Genomic DNA, 26,433 nt, shown 5'->3' with positions numbered 1-26,433 from the left:
GGAACCAAAAGGGAAGAGACACGTATTCACAACAAACACGACTGTACAAAACAATCGCTCAAATAGAAATGTGTGGCCCGGGTACACAGAGTACCAAACATCAAAGGGAAATCAAAACAAGACACAACAGTCATTTGTGTCAAACAATATCTGCCCAGACAAGGGCTGGAGACAGACAACGCCAATTCATTGCCTCGTTCGTATTGCACTTAAGGGACTCATGAGACCTCAGTTGAGTCACAGAAATGCACACAAACAACTTCATTACAATTAAATGAATGAATGATACAGATGAGTTCGAGGTGCCATGGGAATGTGCAAGAGGGAGGACCTAATCTGGTTGTTAAGACTCAAAGCAGATTTCAAATAGGAAATCGTGCTCCAGCTAGACTTGAGAGATTGGGTACTTGGTGTAGACAAAAGAAATAGGATTATGTGAAGGAAAAGGGGTGACTGAACAGCACACACAAAGGCGTGGAGGAGGGGTGAGCTTGATATTCACAAAGGGACTGGTGGTTTATGCCCCAGGAACACAGTGTCTGAGGCAGGCAGGATGGACAGGAAGGCCAGGGTACATCATCGAGGACCCTAGACAGCACGCTAAGGAGGAATTTGGATTTTATTATGTGGCAGCAATGAGAGGTCAATGACGAATTTTAAGCCATTGTGGCACACCCTACCGGTGACCTACACCCTTCTTTCTTACTGTTGGCATCCTAATTTTTTTTTTTTTTAGGAGTGGTGATATGCCCATCTAAAGATCATGATTTCCCAGGGCCCCTTGCAATTATGAGTGGCCATTGACATAGTGCTACGTACGCTGTCTATAGCTCTGGCCAGTGCGATGTGAGTAGAAGTCCCCAAGTGGGCTTCCAGAAACACTTTGATTTTCTTGACAAAGAGGGACAAAGTCAAAGGAAGCACGCTAGGTGCCCTTCATCTTTCCCTTCTCTTGTTTGGAAAGTGGTTGCTTCACCTGAGGGAACAGGAGCCATCTTGGGATGCTGAGGGAAAGAGCCAGATCCTAAGGATGGCAGAGTAGGAAGACAGAAGGAACTTAGCTCCTTGACAAACTTCTGAAACGGCCATGATACCCAGGACTGTCTGCTTTCCAGCTTCTTGCGGAATAAGGAAAACAACCCCCGGTGTGACCAGGCCACTCTGACTTGGGTTTTCTGTTACAACAGCGGAAAGCAATACCTAACCGCTATGGCAAGGGAGTATTAATATCAGAACTCAATTTTAGAGAGGCCACACTGTGAGACACATGGGGAGAATCCACCGGAGGAAGGGAGGACTATATCTGAGGGTCCTCAACGTGGTCTCGGAGGCCAGTGGCAAACTGCTGACAGGCATGGTCTCCGAAGACAGATGGCCTTGTTTGGTTGGAACCCTCACTCTCCCCACTTGTTAGCTTCATAGCTGGGTGACCTCGAGCAAGTTCACTTGACTACTCCATTCTTCAGTGTTTTCCTTGTCAACCCTAGCTGCCTCCAAGGACGGAGGCATCCCAACAAATGGTAGCAAGTATATTAATTGCTAAATGAAAGCAAATGAGGTCCTAGACCAATGCGGTCCCTGTGGAAATGGTGACACTGCTCTCTCCTCAAAGTCAAGCATTTTCCCCACTTTCTTCAAAGTATACAGAAAAAAAAATCTTTTCCACACCTTCCAAATGAATATTAATTACACTCACTTTAAGACACCTGCTTATGGAAAAAACTGAGGCAAAAATTACCCATAAAATGAAAAAGGATGCATTTTAGGATTTTCCTCAGGGGTGTGAACAAAGACTTAGACATGCTGTCCAACTTCAATTTTCAAGGTCATCCCGAGTGACCATAATAAAGAGGAAGTTGGAAACCTAAAGAATTACCTCCCCAAAGTCTGTTTTTTCTCACTCATGGCTTTATCCTCATGGCCAGGTACTGGTAGTCTCCCTCCCTGCCCCTGACAGACTGATGTCTTGTGTAGATGGTCTCCCTGGAAGGCTCTCCCAGTATCAGCACTGCCCACACCTGGCTTCGTTGGGGCTCACCCGTCACCTTATCAGAGAAGCCTTTCTGACCACTCTATCTCAAAGAGCACTCTCCAACCCCCTACCTCTCATTATTTTTCTTCCTACCCCTTGGCGTCACTGCACATACTCTTATCTTGTTTGCTTCTGGCCTGCCTCCCCTACAAGATTACTGACTCCACGAGAGCTGGAGTTTGTTCTCTGCGATATCAGTAGCGTGCCAGGAACAATGCCTGACTCACGACAGGCATTCCTTAAATACCTGTTGAGTAAACTGTTTAGTTAATGGTCTTAATCGCATGTCTCCCAAGACTCTCTTGAGGCTACACAACTTTCTCTCAACCTAGGCACTGCTCCTGCCGAGACGTGGCACCTCAAACTGGGAACCTTAAATATAGAATTATCTCAAGATAAGCCAAAGATAAAATTTACTATTTCTTCATTTTTATTTTTATTTTGAGGGAGAGAGGGAGAATGAGTGGGGGGGGGGGGGGCAGAGGGAGAGGGAGATAGAGAATCCCAAGCAGGCTCTGCACCATCAGTGTGGAGCCCAGTGCGGGGCTTGAACTCACAACTGTGAGATCATGACCTGAGCTGACATCAAGAGTCAGACGCTCAACCGACTGAGCCACCCAGGCACCTGTGCTGCTTCTTCATTTTTAAAAGAGCACTTTAGAAACCAGAAACATGAATGCACCAGATGGCTTCCGTTCATCCTCATAGACTCCTCTTCTCTACCTTTCTTCTCCCTCATCCACCTGCTCTCCACCTCAGGAAGCTGACTTATTTGGATCACTCCCCTTCCAGATGAGTTTGGCCACTGCAAAGCCCCAGGATGAGACAGTGACAGGACTCAGTGAGGTTGGGGTTTTTATTCCTCTGGCTCCTTCCCAGTAAGGTGATTTTGTTGCAGACATGGTTGGTGGTCTGCACAAAATCTGTTCCCTCCTTCTTCCTATTAGCATCCTCATTTTCCTTAGGAGTGATGCTATGCCTATCTAAAAATCATGATTTCCCATGCCCCCGTTGCAATTATGAGTGGCCACAGACATAGCTCTGGGCATTGACAGAGGTCGCTGCACCTCTCTTGCCAGTCAATCCTTTATGACTCTCTCCTCTTCCAGATTCTGGAAACTGCTCCCTTCCTCATCCCTTTGGGCCTAAAGACGGATAACTTGGTTGCTATCAATGCTAGGTTACTCCACTTTCTCTGTGTCTCTCCCACATCCACAACTTACAAAGAAAGTCCTTTGTGAATGCACTCTCATCAAATTATCCTAATTTGGGGATGGCACTTGTTTTCCTTTTGTGAGTCTAACTAATACAATAATTAAAAACGGCTACATTGAGGGGTGCCTGGATGGCTCAGTCAGTTAAGCATCTGACTTATGATTATGGCTCGGGTTATGATCTCACGGGATCATGGGATCTTGTGGGATCAAGCTCCACATCGGTCTCTGCACTGATAGCATGGAACCTGCTTGGGATTCTCTCTTTCCCTCTCTCTCTGCCCCTCCCCTGCTTCCACACTCTTTATCTCTCTCCAAATAAATAAATACACATAAAAAACAGCTATGCTGAAACCCCAAATTCAGAGGAGTGATTGCCTCTGGGGGATGGGGGTACATGTGATCTGACCAAGGAAAGGTATATACAGGTCTTCTGTTGGTAACGTTCTAGGTCTTATGCTGGATGTTGGGCACATGGGTGTCCACTCTATTATTTTCATACCTTTAAAATACTGCTTAAGAATTTAATGAAAGACTATTAATATCTTAATAATAATCAATTTATTTAATAGTGAAAGACAACTGGCTTTCTTAATAAAATCAGGAATGCACAAAGGATGCCTGAGAGCACCATTATGATTATACTATGTTCATGAAAATGTGCGTGGTATAATAAAGGTACATCTTATTATTATTTCCAGGTTATGTGATTGCTGGAAGATGGTGTCATGAAATAAAGAGAGTGGTAGAATCCTGACTCTGCTGCTTATTGTCAGCATGGTGGGCTTCCTCCCTGATCTGTACAATACAAATGTGATACACCCGTCATACAGTTGTGGGGATTAAATGAGATCATAGGTCCCAATCTATCTAGCATTATGCCTGGCACAGAGAAGACATCTTATGAATAACAGTATTATCATGATAATTATTGTACCTTCAAGGAATGAAGAGTTAAAACGAGAGCTCAGCACTGGACAAACAAAACGTATTAGCAAATATCAGGTAGAAAATACCACAGTATTATGAGAGTCTCTCAGAAAACCGCATTGATACCCACTCTGAAGGATTCTCCTTCAGAGTGTTTCCCCCCCCAAGAGAAACAGAAGAAACTAAAAGTCTACAACCCTTAACTATGATCCCAAAGCAAGTGCTGTAAGGGTCTCTCTGCCTCTTGCACAAAGACAGATTGCATATGGGCTCCGAAAGAAGATGTCCACACCTGCCAACCCCCTCATCTATCAGTGGGGCGGTGGTATCCTCTTTCTGACTCCACAAACTGATAAAAACTAGGTCACTTGGGTTATAACTTAATACTTCTCCAGAAGAACAAACAAATGGAATTCACTAAAATCTTTTTAAAAGGAAGAATAATGAAGAATTAAAACAAAAACATATTAGAAAAGTATAATAATTAAATCATTGACATAAGAACAGCCAAGAAGAGGCTCTTAATTAAGTGTTTAATATATTTAAAAGGAAGGATCATAAACTGGAGGGAGACAGAGGGTTATCTAACAAAGGGTGTTGTGGCAATTGGTTAGCTAAGTATTCCAATCGATTAAAGACACAGAGGAAAGCAATCAAGTGGTGAGAAAGTATGATAGAGTATCAGAGGGAGGGCTGTAAAGTTTAACAGCAATGGGAACAATTCCGGTGGAAAATCTGAATAGACAGAAGTGTGGAATGAACAAGTTCTAACACCAAAGAAAATTAGCAAACACATTTGGAAAATACCGTATCTGAGAGACAAATGCAATTTAAGACAATGATGCTACTTTTGCCTCCAGTGAGAAAAGTCAGAAAGACTAAGAAAACCCTGAGCTGTTCAGGTATGAGGAGAAAAGGCATCTGGTTGGCAGGAACAAAAACTGGTCCATTCCAAAAAGTTGATGGAGGTGCGACGCATATTAAAGAATGGATGGAGAGAGGATGGACCCATTCATTAGTCAGGATCTCAAGTGAAGAGAAACGTGTTAATCATACTTTTTATTTCCTGATACATTCATTATATTTGGTCTAGATAAAGCTCCGCTCTTATTTATTTATTCCCTGTTTCTCTATTTCCCACTCTCATTGCCCTTTCCTTTTCTACAGGCCACTATTTGAGCATTGAAGCGAAAGTTCATTCTATTGTTTGTATGCATCCTTAATTTATATAAATGGCATTGGGTCTCCAGTCTCTTTCTCACTCAGCACCATGTTTTTAGGATTCATTCATGTTGCCACGTGTACAACTAGTCCACTTTTCTAATCGCAGTTTGATATTCCATGGTCCACCACATTTTAGCAATTCCCTTTCCAGATGGTTGACTCCTAGACACTCACACAATGAGATTTCCTTATAGAAATAAGAATGGGATTGATGGCTGGTAGTGTATTCAGAAACCTCCATGGGCTAATCAGAGTCACATCAGTCTCCAGAATGGCTACACCAGCCACACGCCCCCCAATGTATGGATTTCTACCTCCCTGTGTCTCTGACCTTTGACGTCATCTTGGTTTTAACTTTTTAACAGTCAAAAGATGTAAAGTAACACCTCATTGCTTTATTTTGTAGCTTTCTGATAATGAGTTTGAGTAAATCTTCACATGCTTAGTAGCCTTACTGGGAATTCTTCTTCTGTAAAATGCTAGTTCATATCCTTTCTTCACTTTGTATTGGGTTTTCTATCTTTGTCTTTGTCAATTTCCTCCTCTATGCTTGATAATATTCCCTTATTGGTTATAAATATTGCAAAATAATCTCCCAAATTGTTATATGTCTTTTAACTTTGTCCATGGGGTCCTTCATTCAGCAGAAATATTTAACATTTCAGTGGATAAAATCAGATTCCCCAATTTTTTTCCCTTTAAGACACACTTTTGAAGTGTTGTTTGAAGAGTCAGAAAGTGCCAAAAATCTCTAGGGCACCAAATTTCTTCTGTCACTTTTATAATGTTATCTTTTTCATTTAGGCTATTAGGCTATGTAAAGCCTATCTTTATGCTGAGGTGTATGAGATCTTAGACACAGGTAAATATGTATATATACATATATGAATATTAGTCAGACCCTTTTGCCAGTCAATAATTCAACTATCTTATGGAAATGACTCTAAATACAAGAAGGTGCTCTGAAGCACAAACATCATAGTTTTATTTTATTTATTTTTATTTTTGTCTATTTGTGTTTTTTAAGTTTTTATTTTAATTCCAGTTGGTTAACATACAGCGTCATATTAGTTTCAGGTGTATAATATAGTGATTCAACACTCTCATGCATCACCCAGCGCTCATCACAAGCGCCCTCCTTAATCCCCATCACCTGTTTTACCCCTTCTTCCCACCCACCTCCCTTCTGGCAACCATCAGTTGGTTCTCTATAATTAAGTCTGGTTTCTCTCTTTCTCTCTTATTTCTTCCCCTTTGCTCATTTCTCTTGTTTCTTAAATGCCACATATGAGTAAAATCATATGGTATTTGTCTTTCTCTGGCTGACTTATTTTGCTTAGCATTATACTCTCTAGCTGCATCCACGGTGTTGTAAATGGAAAGACTTCATTCTCTTTATGCTAAATAATATTCATGTATGCAGATATATGCTACCTCTTCTTTATTCATTCATCAATCGGTGGACACTTGGGCTGCTTCCTTATTTGGCTACTGTCAATAATGCCGCTATAAACACAGGGGTGTATGTATCCCTTTGGACCAGTGTTTTTGTATTCTTTCGGTAGATACCCAGGAGTGTGACTGCTGGATCATAGAATACTTCTATTTTTAACTTTTTGAAGACCCTCCATACTGTTCTCCGGGGAGGCTGCACCAGTTTGTATTCCCACCAACAGTGCACAAGAGTTCCTTTTTCTCCACATCCTCTCCCACACCTGTTGCTTCTTGTATCTTTGACTTTAGCCTTTCTGACAGGTGTGCGATGATACCTTATTGTAGTTTTGATTTGCATTTCCCTGATGATAAGGGTTGATGAGCATCTTTTCATGTGTCTGTTGACCATTGTATGTCTTCTTTGGAGAAATGTCTGCTCATGTCTTCTGCCCATTTTTAATTGGATTATTTGTTTTTGGGGTGTTGAGTTATATGTATATATATACTATAAATTAAAACCTTCTGCACAGGAAAGGAAATAATCAACAAAATTAAAAGGCAGCCTATGGAATGGGAGACGGTATTATATACTATATATGTATATATATATGTATATATATATATGTATATATATGTTATATATGTATAGTGTATATATATATATATATATATATATATATATATACTAGCAACAAAATTAAAAGTATGTAGTATATAATACCGTCTCCCATTCCATAGGCTGCCTTTTAATTTTGTTGATTATTTCCTTTCCTGTGCAGAAGCTTTTAATTTTGATGTGGTCCCAATAGTTTATTTTTGCTTTTGTTTCTCTTGCCTCAGGAGACACATCTATTTGAAAAATGTTACTATAGCTGATGTCAAAAAGGCTACTGTCTGTGTTCTCTTCAAGGGTTTTTATGATTTTAGGTCTCACATGAAGGTCTTTAATCCATTTTAAATTTATTTTTGTGTCTGGTGTAAGTAAGTGGTCCGGTTTCATTCTTTTCCATGTTGCTGCCCGCTTTTCCAAACACCACTTGTTGAAGACACTGTGCTTTTCCCATTGGATATTCTTTCCTGCCTTGTTGAAGATTAGTTGACCATCTAGTTGTGGGTTCGTTTCTGAATTTCCTCTTCTGTTCTATGGACATGCGTGTCTGTTTTTGTGCCCATAGTTTTATTTAAATGGCAAACAGTAAATCTATGAACAGCCTAAATCCCAACAATGGAGAAATGGCTAAATAAATTAACATAAGTTAATATTTGATGTAAACATGCTTTCAAATTACATATGTATAGAATCTGACATAAGATAACTAATCATAGTTATTAAATAATCATAGTATTAATAAAAGAACAATACACAAAATAATATACAGAATGATTACAATTCTTTATAAAAGTATGCCTAGGGGCACCTGGGTGGCTCAGTCGGTTGAGCAGCCGTATTCAGCTCAGGTCATGATCTCATAGTTCGTGAGTTCAAGCCCCACATCGGGCTCTGTGCTGACAGCTCGGAGCCTGGAGCCTGTTTTGGATTCTGTGTCTTCCTCTCTCTCTGTTCCTCCCCCTCTTGCACTCTGTCTCTCTCTCAAAAATAAATAAAGATTTAAAAAAAAAAAAGTATGCCTAAAGAGATTACTGGAAGATAGGACGATGAGATAGACGATCAACAGACCAAACACGTGAACAACACTACAAACCTACGAGACCTAACAGACGTATACAGAACACCCCCGCCCAACTAAAACTCAACTACATGTGGAATATTCTCTAGGATAGACCACATGTTAGGCCATAAAACAACTTTCAATAAGTTTAAAAGGATCAAAGTCACACAGAGCATGTTCTCTGACTACAATGAAATGAAGGAAGAAAGGTGGGAAATTCCCAAATATGTAGAAATCAAACAACAAACTTATAAATGGTTTAAGGAAGAAATCACAAGAAAAATTAGAAAATACTTTGAGATAAATAAAAACAAAAACATAACGCACCAAAAACATAACGTAGCTAAAACAGTGCATAAAAGGAAATTTATACCTGTCCAAGCGTATAGTAAAAAACGAGAAAGACCTAACCTTTTACCTTAAAAAACTAAAAAAAAGAACAAACTAAACCCAAAGCAAGCAGAAGGAAGGCAATAATAAAAAAAATTAGAGCCAAAACAAGTGAAATTGAAAAGAGGAAACCAAGAGAAAAATCAATGAAAACAAAAGTTAGCTCTTTAAAATAATTAACAAAATTTACAAACCTTTAGCTAGACTGACCAAGAAAGAAGAGAGAAGACTCAAATTACTACAACCAGGCATGAAAAAGGAGACTGATCTTACAGAAATAAAACAAAAAGGAAGACTATGAACATTTTATATCAACAAATTAGATAACCCAGATAAAATGGAGAAATTTGCAGAAAGACACAAATAACAAAACCAGGTCAGGAAGAAATAAAATATCTAAGGAGACTCATAACAAACAACAAAATTGGGTCAGTAATCAAAAAAATTCCCACAAAGATCAGCTCAGGCCCAGATGGCCTCCTTGGTGAATTTGACCAAATGTCTAAGAAGTGGCAACACCAATAATTCACAAACTCTTCCAATAAAGAGAAGGGAACACTTCCCAGCTCATCCTATGAGAGAAATATTACCCTGATACCAAAACCAAAGATATCACACACACACACACACACACACACACACACACACACACACACACACAAAATACAGACCAATATTCCTCATGAATATAGACTTGAAAATCCTTAAAAATATATTAGCAAATCCAATTTAGTAACATAAAAAAGAATTAAAACCATGACCAAGTGGGGTTTATGTTAGGCTGGTTCAATATTCAAAAGATGTAAGGCTGGTTTAATATTTGAAAATCAATCAGTATAATACACTACATTAATAGAACATAAGGGGAAAACCATATGATCTTCTCAATGAATTAAGCGTTTACCTCTCAGTTTTGGCTCTGGTCATGATCTCACTGTTTCATGAGTTTGAGTCCTGCGTCAGGCTCTGCACTGATGGTGAGGAGCCTGCCTGGGATTCTCTCTCTCTCTCTCTCTCTCTCGCTCTCGCTCTCGCTCTCGCTCTTGCTCTTGCTCTCTCTGCCCTTCCACTGCTCACGCTGTCTCTGTCTCTCTCAAAATATATAAACTTTAAACAAAATTAAAAATTTTGTGTTTCAGGGGCGCCCAGGTGGCTCAGTCAGTTGAGCATCTGACTCTTGATTTTGGCTCAGGTCATGATCCCAGGGTTGTGGGATCAAGTCCCGTGTCGGGTTCCACATTGAGCATGGAGATTCTCTCTCTTTCTCTCTCTCTCTCTCCCCCTCTGTCCCTCTCCCCTGCTCACTCTCTCTGTCTCAAAACAAAAATATATTATATACATGGGGCGCCTGGGTGGCACAGTCGGTTAAGCGTCCGACTTCAGCCAGGTCACGATCTCGCGGTCCATGAGTTCGAGCCCCGCGTCAGGCTCTGGGCTGATGGCTCGGAGCCTGGAGCCTGTTTCCGATTCTGTGTCTCCCTCTCTCTCTGCCCCTCCCCCGTTCATGCTCTGTCTCTCTCTGTCCCAAAAATAAATAAAAAACGTTGAAAAAAAATTAAAAAAATATATATATATTATATACATATGGCAAAAAATAATTGCAAATCATTTATCTGATAAGAGACTTGTACCTCTAATACACAAAGCATCCTAATATCTTAATAATCAAAGGACAAAAACCCAATTTACAAATGGGCAACAGATCTGAATAGATTCCTCCAAAGAAGATTTAAATATAAATAATATAAATATAAAATGGCCAATGAACACATAACAAGATGCTCAGCATCATTAGTTATCAGGGAAATGCAAATCGAAATCACAATGAAATACCATTTCATACCCACTAGGATGGCTATAATAAAAAATATGGACAATGGCAAGTATTGGCGAGGATGTGGAGAAATCAAAGTCCTCCTATGTCACTGGCGGGAACGCAGAACGGCACGGCACTTTGGAAAACAGTTCAGCATTTTCTCAAAAAGTCAAACACAGAGTTAGCATAGGACCCAGCCATTGTTTTCCGAAGCATAAACGAGAGAACTGAAAACATGTCCACACAAAGATGTGTACAGCAATGTTCAGAGCAGCATCCTTCATCATGGCCAAAAGTGGGAACAACCCAAATCTATCAAGCAGGAATGCATACATAGGACGTATGTCACTACTGCCCTGGTAGCCCTGGGCCCAAGAGTGGGCTCAGTCAACACTCTTTCCATTCTCGCACAGTCTCGTCCCTTTGAGCAAAGGCTGAACCCGCCTGGGGCTCGCTGCCTCCAGTCCTCCACTACCCTGCCGGCCGCCGGGCAGCGAACATCAGCCCTCATGTTAATTCCCAGATCATCGTTCTGTTTTCCAGTGGACCCAACTTCCCGCTGCTGGGAAATCCCTCCTCCCTGCTCCTGTAGTCCCCGGCTGCGGGACACGTGCAGATTACCCCAGATATACGTGTACAGATAAATCATTAGGCCCCGTGTACCGAGGGAATCTAACAGATGTTCACCCTGAAAATCCTTACAACAACCCGGGAAAGCAGCTACCACTGATACCATCTCCATTTGAGGGAACTAAAGCACAAGAGATGGAAAATACGCCCAAAGTCACTTAATTGTGTGTTTGCGCGTCAGGATCTGAACCCAGGCTGTCAGGCCCCACTGCTTCCACCCTTAACCATTTTGCTATCCTGTCTCTCCACAGGTCTTGTCCAAAAGAGTTAGAGGTTTGGAATAAGACCCTAAGCGGCTCTAGATTTGTGGGTTACGGACTCACGAGGGGCAACGGTCTACTGGTCTTTCACTTAGGCAAACACTTTATTAGGCGCAAACTTTTGTTTATCAGTTTTCTGCCAAATTAACCTCACAGTATTTGTACAGCACTTGTAACCAGTTCCTGATAACAGCGATCTGCAGGCCTCCTGGGCCAGGTCAACACACGAGTGGGGAGTTTACTGGCAAAAGAAGTTAGGGGTGCAGATGTCCCTTCGAGGGGCACGGGAGGAAACATTTCCAGTCAAAGCAATCAGCAACTCTGCCCAGAACAACATCCTGTCCGGTTGGCGGTGAATGGAAAGAAGTACGTACCCTAGTCAGTGACCCCTCTGCTCGTGGGGGAACCTGGCCATATAGGTCAGACTCTTTCAAAAGTGATTTGGAGTTGGTCTCGTTAAGACACATGAGCAAGAGTGGCCCCGATATTCTATGTTATCTGCTAGGGTCACAGTCATCTGAGCCTAAAAAAGGATATAGAGGTAGCATACTCAAAGCCCCCAGTCTGGAGGCACATGTGGGAAGCCCCCCAGCTCAGCTCCCTCCACAGGTAACCAGTGGTAAGTCAGCCCCCACCCATACTGCCGGCACGCGCTTAGGTACATGGTCCTTTTTCATAATTGGGTCCTACTATATGTAATGTTGATGACCTTTACTCAGCTTTATAAAAAAATATTTAAAATTTTTTTAATTTTAAAAAATTAAATCTTTTTATTTTAAAAAATTAAAAAAAATTTTAATTTCAAAAAATTTAAAAGAATTTTAATTTCAAAAAATTAAATTTTTTTTTTAATTGAGAGAGAGAGAGACAGAGACAGAATCCCAAGCAAGCTCCACGCTCAGTGTCGAGCCTGACGCAGGGCTCGATCCCACGTGATCCCTGGGATCACCACCTGAGCTGAAACTGAATCAGACACTCAATTGACTAAGCCACCCACGCACCCCCTATTTTGCTTTATAATCAGTACTATTCTTTCAGTTTTTCAGTTGTATCACTCTTAGATATACTAGAATTGTTGCTAATGTTTAAGTTGTTTCCAATTTTTTTTGTAAGTACTGTAAATGAACATTCTTATAGCCATAGCTTTCAACACATCAGTGATTAAGATACACATTACACATCAGTGTATCTGAGGATACAGCCTTGGGTGTGAAATCGCTGGGTCAAAGGTGTTCACATTCTTAAGTGTGAGAGGAAGCTGTCTGGAGAGTTTTGAGCAGGGGAGCGAAGTGAATCGACCTGGATATTTACGACATCAGGCTGGGTGCTGTAAGCAGAATGGACAGACAGCAGAAGGCAAGCAAGGAAGCAGAGCGGCCGCCCACACGGCAGAGGGCACAGACTTGCGCTCAGAGGGACACGGTGTACAGAGGTTCTGAGATGCTCTGGCATAGAAGCAACCGATTAACGGTCTGGATGTGGGAGTTTACGGAAACAGGAAAGTCAAGAGCGACTTCCAGGCTTTGTTCAACTGGGCTGGTGTGGCGTTATTTACGGAGATGGGGAAGGCTGTGCGGGAGGCGGGCATGGAGAGTGCTATCCTGGCTGTGCTGGCTTGGGATCCCGACCTCAGGTCCGTGTGGAAATACGGATGGGCAGGTGGCCAGCTCAGGGAGGAGCTCAAATCTGGAGGGAACGATCTTGGACTCATCCGAGTCTAAAGTCACGGGGTTAGATGGGATCCCTTAGGGGAAGCTTATAGGTAGGGAGATGTAAGCCCAGTCCCAGGGCGTTCCAACATTCAAAAGTCTGGCCGGGGATGAGTCAGCAGAGAAGCCTGAGAAAAGTAGTTAGTGTGGTCGGAATAAAAATCAGGAGAGTGTTTTGATTTTTGTTTTTGTTTAAGCCTTGAAGACATTTTATAGTGGTGACAGGTGTCTGGGTTCAGAATAGGCTCTTTAACGATTTCAATGCATGCTATCCCCTCTTAAGCAACAGAATTTTAGTTTTTATTTGTTTGTTTGTTTGATGTGGTACTTTCTTCTATGTTTGATTTCTCGGTTTTCTTGGCAGATATTCTTGGGTCCTCCAGTATTTCTTCAAAATGCCCCCTTTCTGGGTGGTTTCCTCAGAGGCCCCCTTGGAAGCCTCTTCTGACTCCTCCTCCTCCTCCTTAAGGGATAGTACAGCAGATGAGACTTGGAAGGTTGTAGAACTAAGGATTCTAGGTGGGAGCTGACAACCTGGACAAGGACAGGACAGCACTATGGCCTCCAAACATGTCCACATTCTAATGCCCAGGAACGATGGGTAAATTAGGTTTTCTATGGCAAAAGGGAATTAAAGTTGCCAACAAAATTAAGGTTGCTAATCAGCTGACCCTAAACTAGGGAGAATATCCTGAATTATCTGGGTGTGCCCAATATATCCCAAGGATCCTAAAACCTGTAAGCAGGAGGCAGAAGAGTCAGAGGGAGATGTGACTATAGAAATAAGCCAGGGGCGCCTGGGTGGCTCATTCGTTTAAGCGTCCGACTTCAGCTCAGGTCACAATCTCGCGGTCCATAAGTTCGAGCCCCGCGTCAGGCTCTGGGCTGATGGCTCAGAGCCTGGAGCCTGCTTCCAATTCTGTGTCTCCCTCTCTCTCTGCCCCTCCCCCGTTCATGCTCTGTCTCTCTCTGTCCCCAAAATAAATAAACGTTAAAAAAAAAATTAAAAAAAAAAAATTAAAAAAAAAAAAAAAAGAAACAAGCCACAGAGATGCAAGGCTCTGATGACGGACAAAGAGGGCCTCTAGAAGCTAGAAAAGGCAAGGACACGGATCCTTCCCCAGAGCTTCCAGAAAGGGACACAGCTCTGCTGACACTATAGTGTTAGCCGCTGAGACGTGTGCTGCCCCTGTGACCCACAGAGCTGTAAGGTAGCACATAGGAAAGAATGCAGAAACCGCTGCTCCCCAGATAGGAGGGAAAGGACTGTGCCACCGGGCTATATGCCGCTGGCTTTGGGTACCGTGACAACAAAAGGGACCAGTGAATTGAGCAACATGGAAGGGGCTGGTGACCTAGATAGGAGCCGTGTCCATGCCGTGGTGGGGCCGCAGCTCCACCACAGTGGGAAGGGGAGGGGCAGACAGCAAGTGTGGACACCCGCTTCAAGGGGGTTCCTTGTTTTAGGGTTCAGAGGAATGGGGGCATAATTTAAGCAGGCGATGAAGGTCTAGGAAGGGTCTGTATGAACACCAGACTGCGTGTGTGTCTGTGCGTGTGTGTGTGAGCATGCACACATGGGGAGCTAACAGGTGCCAGACCCTGTGTGTGTGTGTGTGTGTGTGTGTGTGTGTGTGTGCGTGTGCGTGTGCATGTGTGAGCATGCGCGCACGGGGGGCTAACAGGCAAGGCCAAAACTGATGACACAGGAGAGAGCATGAAGCTTTCTGTGATCTCCCCACCCGATCACAACTATCCGTTATTCCTGCAGCAGTCATTCTGAAACAGCCTATCTAACATGTAACGTTTCTACTGTTAAAACCCAGCGTTAGTAAGTTAGAACAGAAACCCATTTATGAGTCCACCGAAGCCCTTGTGACTCATATTTAGACAAGCCCTTCTGCTCCAGAAGGGGAAGCAGAAAGTAGAAGGGGGGTGTACTGAGAGTCGCACACACACTGCAGCCTCTTATCGGTGCCAGAAAGGGCTGTGGGGTTTGAAGTACTTTCTTTCCCAGCCCAAAAGGTGAGGTTTCATCATCATCGTTCGGAGTGTCACGTGCACAAACATCTATCTTGCGTATCTTCACAAACACGGCCTCCAAAAGACCTGTCATAGCCCCCCACCCCCGACCCTAGCTGGTCACAGTCTTGTCCTAGGCACCACCTCGTGGAAATGTCCTCTCGTTGGACCTGGCGCTCTCTCACCCGTCTCACCAAAGCTTCAAGTGAGAGTAGAGACACAAGCTGACAAAAAAGGACGCCAGTAACGATCACAGCAGAATATATTTCTCATCACTGATGGCATTTACCTAGTTCGTCTTGACAGAAGCTGCCTGGGGGATTGACGTATTTCATGGTGCTCACATCCAACCTCCAGTTGTGCTTTGTGCATCTGACAGACCTACGTGGAAAAGACACTGTACTTAGGTTTGCGAAATGGTGAAATTAAAATTAATCTCACTAAGTTTAAGTGCATTGCTTGGCGATCAAATTAAATGAGGGGCTTGAGCGCCAACTATATAAAAGGAAAATCACTAATAGATGAATACTCAGTACCCAAGGAAATATGTAACCATCCTCAGTAGGCGATTTTAAAAAAATGAAGCTAAAAAAAATAAATGAATAAATGAATAGTGACGTTACGTTCCATGTCCTAAGATGACACGTGTCTAGACAGATCAACAGAACCAAGAGAATAAAGTGGTCTTCAGGGATGGTTCGCTGGAGAAGATCCAAATGGGAGCCAACACAAGGAAAGAACGTACTACTAAATATATGTTTTTGGGGCCCCTGGCTGGCTCAGTCAGTAAAGCATGTGACTCTTGATCTCAGGGTCTTAAGTTCAAGCCCCATGTTGGGCGTACAGCCTACTTAAAATAAATATATGTTTCTGATCGACAACACTTGACCTCTGCCACAGTGTACCAAACCAAACTTCAGCTACAGTGTTCATGTTTCGAAGAGGAAGGATTTCCTTATAGCTCAAAATTTCAGGGCCTGGTTGCCAGAGAGAACAATGCCCCCAGTTAATACGAATATCAGATAAATAGAGAACATTTAAAAAATGTATCTACATCTCACACAGTATTTGAGATATGCTGAGAATCTTTTGTTGATCTGTAATTCAAATTTAACTAAGATTTCTGCACTTTCATTTGCTCACTTTGGTAGCCCTACTCCCGAAGGAGAATCAGACTGTAACAAAAACAGGATGTGTACTGATTTTTTCTTTCCATTCTTACCGGAGCGTTGAAAGGCGTGTGGGGGTTGGGGATGGGACACAAACAGTTCAACTTTTTCTTCTTTATTTTGCTAGTGTTTGCAGCGAAGTCTTTTCCTTGGACAGTTAAAGAATTTAAAAACAAAACCAAATATGTCTCAGACCAGAAACATGAGAGGTTGTAAACTAAAAATGTGTTTTATGAATTTTTTTACATTTTTTAATGTTTATTTATTTTTGAGAGAGAGAGAGAGAGAGAGAGAGAGAGAGAGAGAGAATGAGTGGGGGAGGGGCAGAGAGAGAGGGAGACACAATATCCGAAGCAGGCTCCAGGCTCTGAGCTGTCAGCACAGAGCCCGATGCGGGGCCCGAACCCACGAACCGTGAGAACATGACTTGAGCCGAAGTCAGACACTCAACCGACTGAGCCACCCGGGGGCCCCTAAAAATGCGTTTTTGACATATAAGGGAACTCTGCTGATTTTTTTTTTCAAGCTTCGTTATATCTAGACTTTTAAAATATTCTTTTCTACGAAGAAGGCATAAAGCATGCTCCATACTTTGGTTTACAGAGGACTCTTTTGTGCCATCTCCTTTAATCATCAGCAAGTAGCCACCAACAGCTCTCTGAAAACTAAGAGAAAACGTTCCAAATTAGCTCCTCAGCATCCTGGGCCATCGGAGAAGGAACATAAATCCTCACGCGGAGGTGGGCGGGCAGAAGGCAACAACAGCTTCACATGCAGGAGAGATTGTGAGAAACCGTTGGACTTGAGATCCGAGAAGCACAGCTTCAAGGAGTTGCTGACCTGGGTTGTGGCTGAAGAAGAGAAAATGGCTGCAGTGGGGAGGGGAGGAGAGGCAGGTCATCGTTCTTGACCGGATCCTGGACGAAAGAGAGTCTTCGGGGGGAATGGCTGGAGGAGAACCTGAACGGGGCGGCCAGATGGGGAGAGGAGGGTGAGGGAGGGCAGTGCAGAAGTTACTCCGGGGATTCGGTTTCAGGAAAGAAATGCTCGGGGAGCTGCGTCTGGGAGTAACGGTGAGAGATTCTGGCTCCCCGTGTGGAGGAGACCCGTCGACAGGACAGGGGCGGAACTGGGAGGGGAGAACGGAGGCCCAGACGGGCTAAGAAACTGGTCCAGGTCACTGAGCTGCTAAGCGGTGGGGCTTCTGAATCGGGCCACGGGAAAGACCGTGCCCTCAACCACCAAGCCGCAACACTTCCTTAAACGACTGGTTAGGTGGGCACCGAGTGAAAGGGATCAGCAGAGACCCGAAGAGAAGACAAGCAAGTCTCCGAACCATCAGAGGACCCGGACAGCCGTGAGCGCTGTCAAAAGTCCACTCGGGACAGGACCACCCCTGTCTCAGGGCCTCCTAACTGCACCCCGTGGGCAAAGGGCAGGGAGTCAAGATTGGGCTGTCAGCAAATTATCAAGAGGTTCTCCAGGGCACAGCTGTCCGTGAAAGTACGTTCCGTGCAGTACTCGGACGTGTTTGTACTAAAAATGTACCCGTTGTCTATCTGCAAGGCAAATTTAAGAGGGTGCCCTGTATTTTAATTTTCCCAAGCTGGCGACTTTATCGGAGGAGCCCATCAAGCCACAGGTCCGACGGTGGTCTTTCTAAGATGTAAAAGTCTAATAGTGTGTAGGCTGGGCCCTGAAACTAACCGTTCACGAGCAAATGCATCTGCAAGCGCGAGAACATCCCAGCCCCACCCCTGGCGGTGGTCTTGCGCCCGGTCACCGAGGGAGCTTCTCAACAGCCGCCCAGCTCGCTCTGAGCACGCTGGTCACAAATGACCTGATAAAGAGGACTGACAGCACGGTGGAAGCAGAACGCCCACTATGGGAACGACTAAAACCACACAGGGCAGGTTGGGCTGGAGCAGAGCTTGAAGGCGGGTCTCTCTCTCAGGCACTGCTGGAGCCGAGAAGCTGGCTGATAACACTTTGCCCCCGCTCAGAACTCCCCCTGGCTCCACCAGGCACGGGCTGCTAGCTCTCCGGCAGCCACAGGAGACAAAACAAAACCACCCTCTTCTGGCACCGCTCCCGTGCCTGGGAGGCGCAAGTTCAAGGTGAAGCTTTCATCGCGGGGCCGGGAACACCAGCGTGAGTTCTTCTGGGAAGGGCCCAGAAGAGTCACAGTTCCAGGCAGGGAGAGTTGGGACGCCGTCTTTTTTGTTTATTAGTTACAACGAGCCTGGCGGGGAGAGAAGGGGGATTCTGTCCGCTCTCAGGCGGGGTCTGGAAAAGCCCACCGACCAACACACACACTTCCAGGCAAACACGCGCCCAAACACTCCCTCGCACAAGGACTGGAAGCTGTTACCAAGCCAGAGAGGAGTCAGAGAGTTCCCCTGAGAGAGAGGAAACCTAAGTAGAGATCATAAACTCTCGAGATCGGAGAGAGGGCCTAAGTGAGCACACGTGAAGATTATGAACTTGCTCGGGTTCGTAATCTGCTGACGGAGTTGTTCAAAATTTCTCAGTGAGCACACCCCTCCCTGCCCAAGTCTCACCGGGAGGGGGGCCGCCCGTGAGAAGGCAAAGAACCCTCGGTACCTTCCGTCTAAATCCTCGATGTCTTTTATGAACAGGCCTCCTTGATGCTTGCACGTGTTCTTGCACGCCCTCACGCGATTCTTACTCTTGTACAGGATGAAATCTTTGCCGGTCTTCTTATTTCTCAAGAAATTGATTCCTTCCTTCAGGTCAGCAGCTTCTCCGGGTGACAGACACAACAAGACCTCCGTTGTCTGTTCAATGCTACGAAAAGGCAGACGTTTGGGGGAGGAAAGGTTACTAACGTTAAGACTTAGGAGAGAATCTTTTGAAACTCGCGGCTCAAAGCCTCTTCTCACCGCGACAGGCTCAGGCCCCTCCCTCGCAGGACCCAGGCTTGGCCGCTCCCCTGGAAATGCACGCTCTGCTTGCTCAGTGTTGGTCTCGGGTTCCCCCCGAACCAATGCCCCTGTCACTTGCCTGCCCATGGTCCGCAGCTGCCTCTCCCTGGGAATTCTGAAAGGACGGCGGTGGCTCGTTCAGCTTCGGTGGCTCGTTTGCTCCCACAAAGTATGAGACAGAGGATGCATATGCACGCGGCTCACTACTGATTCCGTTGCACCACTTCCTCTGCCGTTTTGCTTCAGACGCAGGATCCTATTGGGCTCCAGGTGCCCACCCTGCCCGCTCCCACCTGCACACTTCTGCGTTTAGATCTGATCCTTTGGCTCACAAGCACGGTTCAACTTTCACCACTAGTCATGTTTACCACCCTCCAGGCTCAAATATAACTCAGTCGTCCTACCCCAGCCTGGGTCAAGCCTCCAAAGCCACCCCCGGAACCAGCCTACACGTGCTAATGCGCACTACCATTCTGCAGAACATGAGAACCTTACACCCGGCACAGTGCCCCGTTTGTTTACATATGGACGCTTTTCCAAACATTCTCCCTCCCCGTCGCGCGGTGTATCTCTACCAGCTAGCTACTTCGTGAGTTAACTTTCCCACAGAACCTCCGTCTGAATAATTTGTACGAATATATATATATATATAAAAATAACACTCCAGCAGCAAAGGAAACAGTTGATCTTGTGTATTATTTTAAGGAAACCACAGAGGTTACACTTTCTAGACCCCAGTTGCTGAAGAAACAGTCTTTATGATGCAACTCTGAAGCCTAACAGGTTACAATTTTTGCCAAGAGACGTTTCAAGAGATCTTTTGGCACACATTGTATGGATCTGCCCAGGATGCGATCTGGGTGCATGTCGCTTAACTTTACATCCCCTTCCAAAGCCAACGTGGTCAAAATTCTCTCCATGTGTTGACTTAGAATGGGTGTAGCTCAACTACATTCGTGGCATTTTCACTTTCAGTTTAGAAGTCCTGAAAATTTCTTAAAATGGGAAATAAAAATCATTTTATTTTTTTAAACATGAAATTGATTGTCAAATTGGTTTCTATACAACACCCAGTGCTCATCCCAACAGGTGCCCTCCTCAATACCCATCACCCGCCCTCCCCCCATCAACCCTCAGTTTGCTCTCAGTTTTTAAGAGCCAAAAATCATTTAAAAATTTTTTTTAACGTTTATTTATTTTTGAGACAGAGAGAGACAGAGCATGAACGGGGGAGGGTCAGAGAGAGAGGAAGACACAGAATCTGAAACAGGCTCCAGGCTCTGAGCTGTCAGCACAGAGCCCGACGCGGGGCTCGAACTCACATACCGCGAGATCGTGACCTGAGCCGGTCGGACGCTTAACCGACTGAGCCACCCAGGCGCCCCCAAAAATCATTTTAAAAATCACACCAAGATAGTGACAAGAAAGGAAATCTACTTCAATTCTGAGCTGACGAGGCAGAGCTCCGTAATTGAGTCTAATCCAGTATAATTCTCTTCTTCCAAGAAGGTTCCGGCCGTCACTTCTGTCCCAAATGGCTAGTAAGTCTGTGCGCAACAGATTTCAATATTTCCCAAACTGTTTTTTAAATGTATTTGATAGGATGGAATCCATTCTATGCCTCATGCATTTCTTTCAACTTTGTTCTTAGGAGTCCCAATATGACACTAAGCCCAGTAAACACGGCCACAGTTCCCAGAATAATTTGCCTAAAAGTAAAAAAAGAAAAAAAAAGAGAGAGAACCCCTCGAAATCTGTTGTTTTACTTCATTGAATGACTCACTTAGCCGAAGTTCTGTGTTGGATTCGAAGGCTTTCCGTGCACCGTGTAAAGCAGGCTGAACCAGCTACGTCTGTGTTTATCAGTTCTGTGCGAGGTCACGGTGGCACAGAAGGCAAAAGAAAACACGTGATGGTCGAGGGTTGGAGGTGGTGGCAGACGCACGTCCGGAGCTCACCTCCTCCCGTGGACACAACAAATCCGCACCTGTATATGGAAGAATTCCCTCCGAAGGGGGCCTGGGGACTGGGAGGACACAGCCTCCGCCGGCACTGAGATGAGGCGAAAGAGGCGGAGATCTGGGGTGGCTCAGCTTTGGGAGTTTCCCTGAGGAGTAAGAGATTCAAGCTCCAGATTGGCACTGTCCCGATCCTGCACAGGAGGCATGAGCCCCCTGAACGCCTGGCTTTAAACGCTCACGGGCAATACATCCAGGACAACGACAAAACTGTAGGGAGGGGAACGCTCTGAAAGGGCTCACATCCGATTTAAAAGTGCACGTGCCACAGGTGAAGGACACCCGCTTAGTAACCTTGGAGCACCTGCCAGAGACGCGGGAGGCAGCTGGGCCTCTCGCTGGGGACCGACACACACAGACGGCGGCAGTTTTTGCCCTCGTTCTGCCATGCTGACCCCACCCCTGGCGGGTTCCGTTCTGCAATCCTCCCTCTGGGCTGGTGACACCGTGCTGAGGGGACCACGCGGCCCTGCACCTTGGCAGACCTCGAGCCAACAGTACAACAGCACAACAGCACCACCCACCAGCACACCCACAGCAACCCTCCCTGGGCCTGGCGGTCCGCTGGGCTGGAAACCAGCCCTTCCCACCAGCCGCGGTCCTGGCCAGGTTCACGGCCAGCCACAGGCACACCCAGACAAGTCACGACCCTCCAACAACAGGGGAGCGTGAGTAGCCCATCTGGGGTGCCACTAAAGCCCCGGTCTCCGCTGTCAGGGGACACTGCACGCATGGGCCCCACAGGACATCGCCTACTTAAAGCCGTGCCCGCAAAAGTGGGGGCCAAAGCTGGACTACCTCATACGTAGAGACCAACAGAGAGAGTTAGGCAAAATGAGCAGACAGAGGATTGTGCTCCCAACAAAAGAGTAAGACAAAACTTCTGAGTAAGAACTAAACACAATGGAGATAGACAATCTATCCAACAAAGAATTCAAAGTAATGGTCATAAATGTGCTTACAAAACTTGGGAGAAGAATGGGCGAACACAGCGAGAACCTCAACCTAAAAAAAAAGGAATATAAGAAACTAAAAATAGACGGTTACATACATGGGTTACCATACACAAACCTCATGGTAACCACAAACCAAAAACCTAAAAATAGATACACGAAAGGTAGTAAGAGAGGAATCCAAGTATAACACTAAATAAAGTCATCAAATCACATGGGAAGAGAGCAAGAGAAGGAGAAATACAGAAGAACTACAAAATAGCCAGAAAACAATGAACAAAATGGCAATAAATACATACCTATTGATACTTAAATGTAAGGATTAAATGCCCCAGTCAAAATACAGAGCGTGGCTGAACGGATTAAAAAAACAAGACCGTCCTGGGGCTCCTGGGTGGCTCAGTTGGCTGAGCCTCCGACTCTTGGTCTCTGCTCAGGTCATGATCCCAGGGTCATGGGATCGAGCTCCACATTGTTGCTATAAGATTCTCTCTCTGTCTCTCTCTCTCTCTCTGTCTCTCTCTCTCTCTCTGCCTCTCTCCCCTATGCGCTCTCTCTCTCTCTCAAAAAAAACAAACAAACAAAAAACCCCCACCTATATGCTGCCTACAAAAGGTTCATTTCAGATTTTAGACACACACAGACTGAAAGTAAAAGCATAGAAAAAAGATATTCCATGAAAATGAGAAAGAAAAGTAGGGGTGGCCATATTTATATAAGACATAATAGACTATTTTTGAAAGTCATAACTCATTTATTGAATGAACAGTATATGCAAGAATACCAATAAAAGGAAACTACAAACTTCAATTTTGAAAATAAAGCCAGTAAGCCAGGCACAAAATATATGTGACAGGAATATTTGATTTCGACCCATAATGCATTCCTTATCTTTACAATTAACCTAATTGTCTGTTAGAACAAAACTGCCTGTCTTGGTCTAACCTTTAGTGCTTTTCAAAAAAGCAACAGCATTTTAGAACACTTTTCTTTTCCTTTGAGATATTTAAGATTCACACATCTGTTCAAGCACATCGACTCTGATTCCACAGTAGGTCTACATATTTTGTTATTCTCTTACTATTTTGAGTAGCACGTACTCCTGAGAAAGTACTATCTGAAATTTTAAAATTGCTGATCTTTGAAATAAGATGTATTTCAGTTGTGGATTTTTAATACATTGAGATGAAAGTAAAATTCACCACCCCCCCCGCCCTGCCCTCAGGAACAAAGAGCTCTTATTGAAGTACAGAAACTCAAGTCTACCTTTCTACTCCAAAGAACATTTCTTTCTTTTTTGAATTTAAATTTTAGTTAGTTAACATACAGTGCAATATCAGTTTCAGGAGTAGACTTCAGTGGTTCATCACTTACATACAACACCCAGTGCTCATTCCAACAAGTGCCCTCCTTAGTACCCATCACCCACCCACCTCCCTCCATCATCCCTCAGTTTGTTCTCCATTGTTAGAGTCTCTTGTGGTTTGTTCCCCTCTCTCCTCTTCCCCCCACTTCCCATATGTTCATCTGTTTTGTTTCTTAAATTCCACATATGAGTGAAGAAATCATATGGTATTCGTCTTTCTCTGACTGACTTATTTCACTTAGCATGGTACATTCTAGCTCCAACCATGTCATTGCAAATGGCAAGATTTCATTCTTTTTCATTGCCGAGTAATATTTCAGTGTGTGTGTGTATGTATGGAGATATGTGTGTGTGTATCTGTATCTATATCTTCTTTGTCCATTTATCAGTCGATGGATATTTGGGTTCTCTCCATAGGTGAGCTATTGTTGATAGCACTGCTATAAACATTGGGGAGCATGTACCCGCTTTGAATCTGCATTTCTGTATCCTTTAGGTAAATACCTAGTAGTGCAATTGCTGGGTAGGGTAATTCCATTTTTAGTTTTTGACGAACCTCCATACTGTTCTCCAGTTTGCATCCCCACCAAGAGTGCAAGAGGGTTCCCATTTAAAGAACATTTCTTACGAACGTTTCCAGAAAGGCAATAAATGCTCCAGAACAACCTTTGATATATGCTTGCAAAGATAACACTGTTTAATATCAATAATGAAAATGAAGCAAAATGAGAAGAAGGGGAAAGGAAAGAAAAAAAAAGATGCTTCAAAATTTGAAGCTAAAATATGCATAAAAGATAGTCATGGCAGTATTTTTTGAAATGATGTACATGTCGTATACTTAGCAATGTCATGCTTGTTAAAACTGTAGTTAAGGAGGGGCCCCTAGGTGGCTTGGTCGGTTAAGCGTCCGACTTCGGCTCAGGTCATGATCTCACGGTCCGTGAGTTCGAGCCCCGCGTCGGGCTCTGTGCTGACTGCTCAGAGCCCGGAGCCTGTTTCGGATTCTGTGTCTCCCTCTCTCTCTGCCCCTCCCCTGTTCACGCTCTGTCTCTCTCTGTCTAAAAAATAAAAACGTTAAAAAAAACAAAACAAAACTATAGTTAAGGACTTAACAGATGAGCGGGAAATCCACTTCTGAGGTCCATTTTTCTGCATATTCCTAGCACAACGTAATTTCTACCCAGAAGATGAGGACGCTACTTGGGAACATAAGTACTGTCCAATTTTGGCATTGCGAGGTGCTTTTTACCCCTCATGTGACAAAAACATGGATGGAGGATCAAAATGTTGGAGGTTTATAACCAAAGGTGATTTTTCATGTGATTTCAATCCACATTTCAACTTTTAATAAAAGACCGTTCAGCCAATCACACCGCAGCAAGAAAGAAAGGTAGCCGGCCACTCGCTCTAGCCAACCAAAAGGTCAGGTGTTATTCGGGTTGCTAGTGGAAGAGAAAGGGTTGAAGACACCCACACAAAGTTCTACACGTGATTACAGAGCAAATCCATCGACAGCTATAGTATTTGAAGTCCGTGGTATGATTATTGACTGGCCATTATTACCCCTGGCACCTTCCATTCTTCCTAAGAACGTCATTAGAGTAGTTGTCCAAAACTGAAGGTGCTCTCCTGGTCCATGAGTAAGTACCTATGGCACACCATGTGAACATGATAGGACACAGCGATTCAAAGATTTAAAACACCAGGTTTCAAGCTGGTGTAAGGACATAAAGTTCAGATCCTTTGGGAAAAGTCACACGGCATGGTAAATGAACATCTAGATCTGTCATTGCACTTCAAGTCATGGTGAATTTTGCAAACTCGTCACACACACACGCACGCGCACGCACACACACAAGTCCAATGGCATATTTAGAGCAAAAAGAAAAGTGCACATAGGGCAAACCACTAAAGCTAGCTAGCTTCCTTCAAAAAATAACAGAAGATGGGGTGCCTGGGTGGCTCAGTCCGTTAAGCATCTGAGTCTTGATTTTGGCTCAGGTCATGATCTCACGATTTGTGAGATCGAGCCCCATGACAGGCTCTTCACTGACAGCACAGAGCCTGCTTGAGGTTCTCTCCTCTTTCTCTGCCCCGCCCCACTCATGCTTTCTCGCTCAAAACAAATAAATAAACTTAAAAAAACAAAAATAATAATAATAGGGTCGCCTGGGTGGCTCAGTCGGTGAAGCGTCCGACTTTGGCTCAGGTCATGATCTCGCGGTTTGTGGGTTCGAGCCCCGCGTCGGGCTCTGTGTTGACAGCTCGGAGCCTGGAGCCTGCTTCGGATTCTGTGTCTTCCTCTCTGTCTGCCCCTCCCCTGCTTGCACTCTGTCTCTCTCTCCCTCAAAAATAAATAAAGATTAACAATAATAATAATAAAAGGTGGTTAAAGTAAAGCAATCATTGACTTAAGTAAATATGTGAACACACACTTGACAGATGTGACCTTAAGGGACTAACGGTTTAAAAATAAAAATCAGTCATTAAGCACAGTGTAATTTTCTGCCTATTACATTTTATTATTTTTTTACTTAAAACAATTCTGTTTTATTTATACTCACGTATGAAAAGAAATGGCTGCACTACCGTCTTTCCATACATATCAAAGGTGGAAACAGAATTCAATAAGGAATCACCTCTAAATTTCA

General features: G+C 44.1%; 1 protein-coding gene across 7 annotated transcripts in view; it reads right to left on the bottom strand.

The window, feature by feature from the left end:
- Window positions 1-26,433, bottom strand: part of LOC122219490 (cytidine monophosphate-N-acetylneuraminic acid hydroxylase) — a 337,267-nt gene that overhangs the window by 46,073 nt on the left and 264,761 nt on the right. For 3 of the 7 annotated variants that reach the window (XM_042937739.1, XM_042937737.1, XM_042937738.1), the window contains 2 exons: window positions 19,105-19,308; window positions 15,621-15,712 (listed from right to left, as the gene is read on the bottom strand). In XM_042937739.1, the coding sequence (XP_042793673.1) occupies window positions 15,621-15,712; window positions 19,105-19,308 (296 nt within the window). Of the gene's footprint in view, window positions 1-15,620; window positions 15,713-16,553; window positions 16,649-17,091; window positions 17,166-19,104; window positions 19,309-19,524; window positions 19,995-26,433 lie in introns of those variants that run through there. The other 4 variants (XM_042937741.1, XM_042937740.1, XM_042937742.1 and 1 more) reach the window with 4 other exon arrangements.

This window comes from Panthera leo, chromosome B2 (assembly GCF_018350215.1).
Source record: "Panthera leo isolate Ple1 chromosome B2, P.leo_Ple1_pat1.1, whole genome shotgun sequence".
Taxonomy (NCBI): Eukaryota; Metazoa; Chordata; class Mammalia; order Carnivora; family Felidae; genus Panthera; species Panthera leo.
This window is presented reverse-complemented; position numbering and strand designations above follow the sequence as displayed.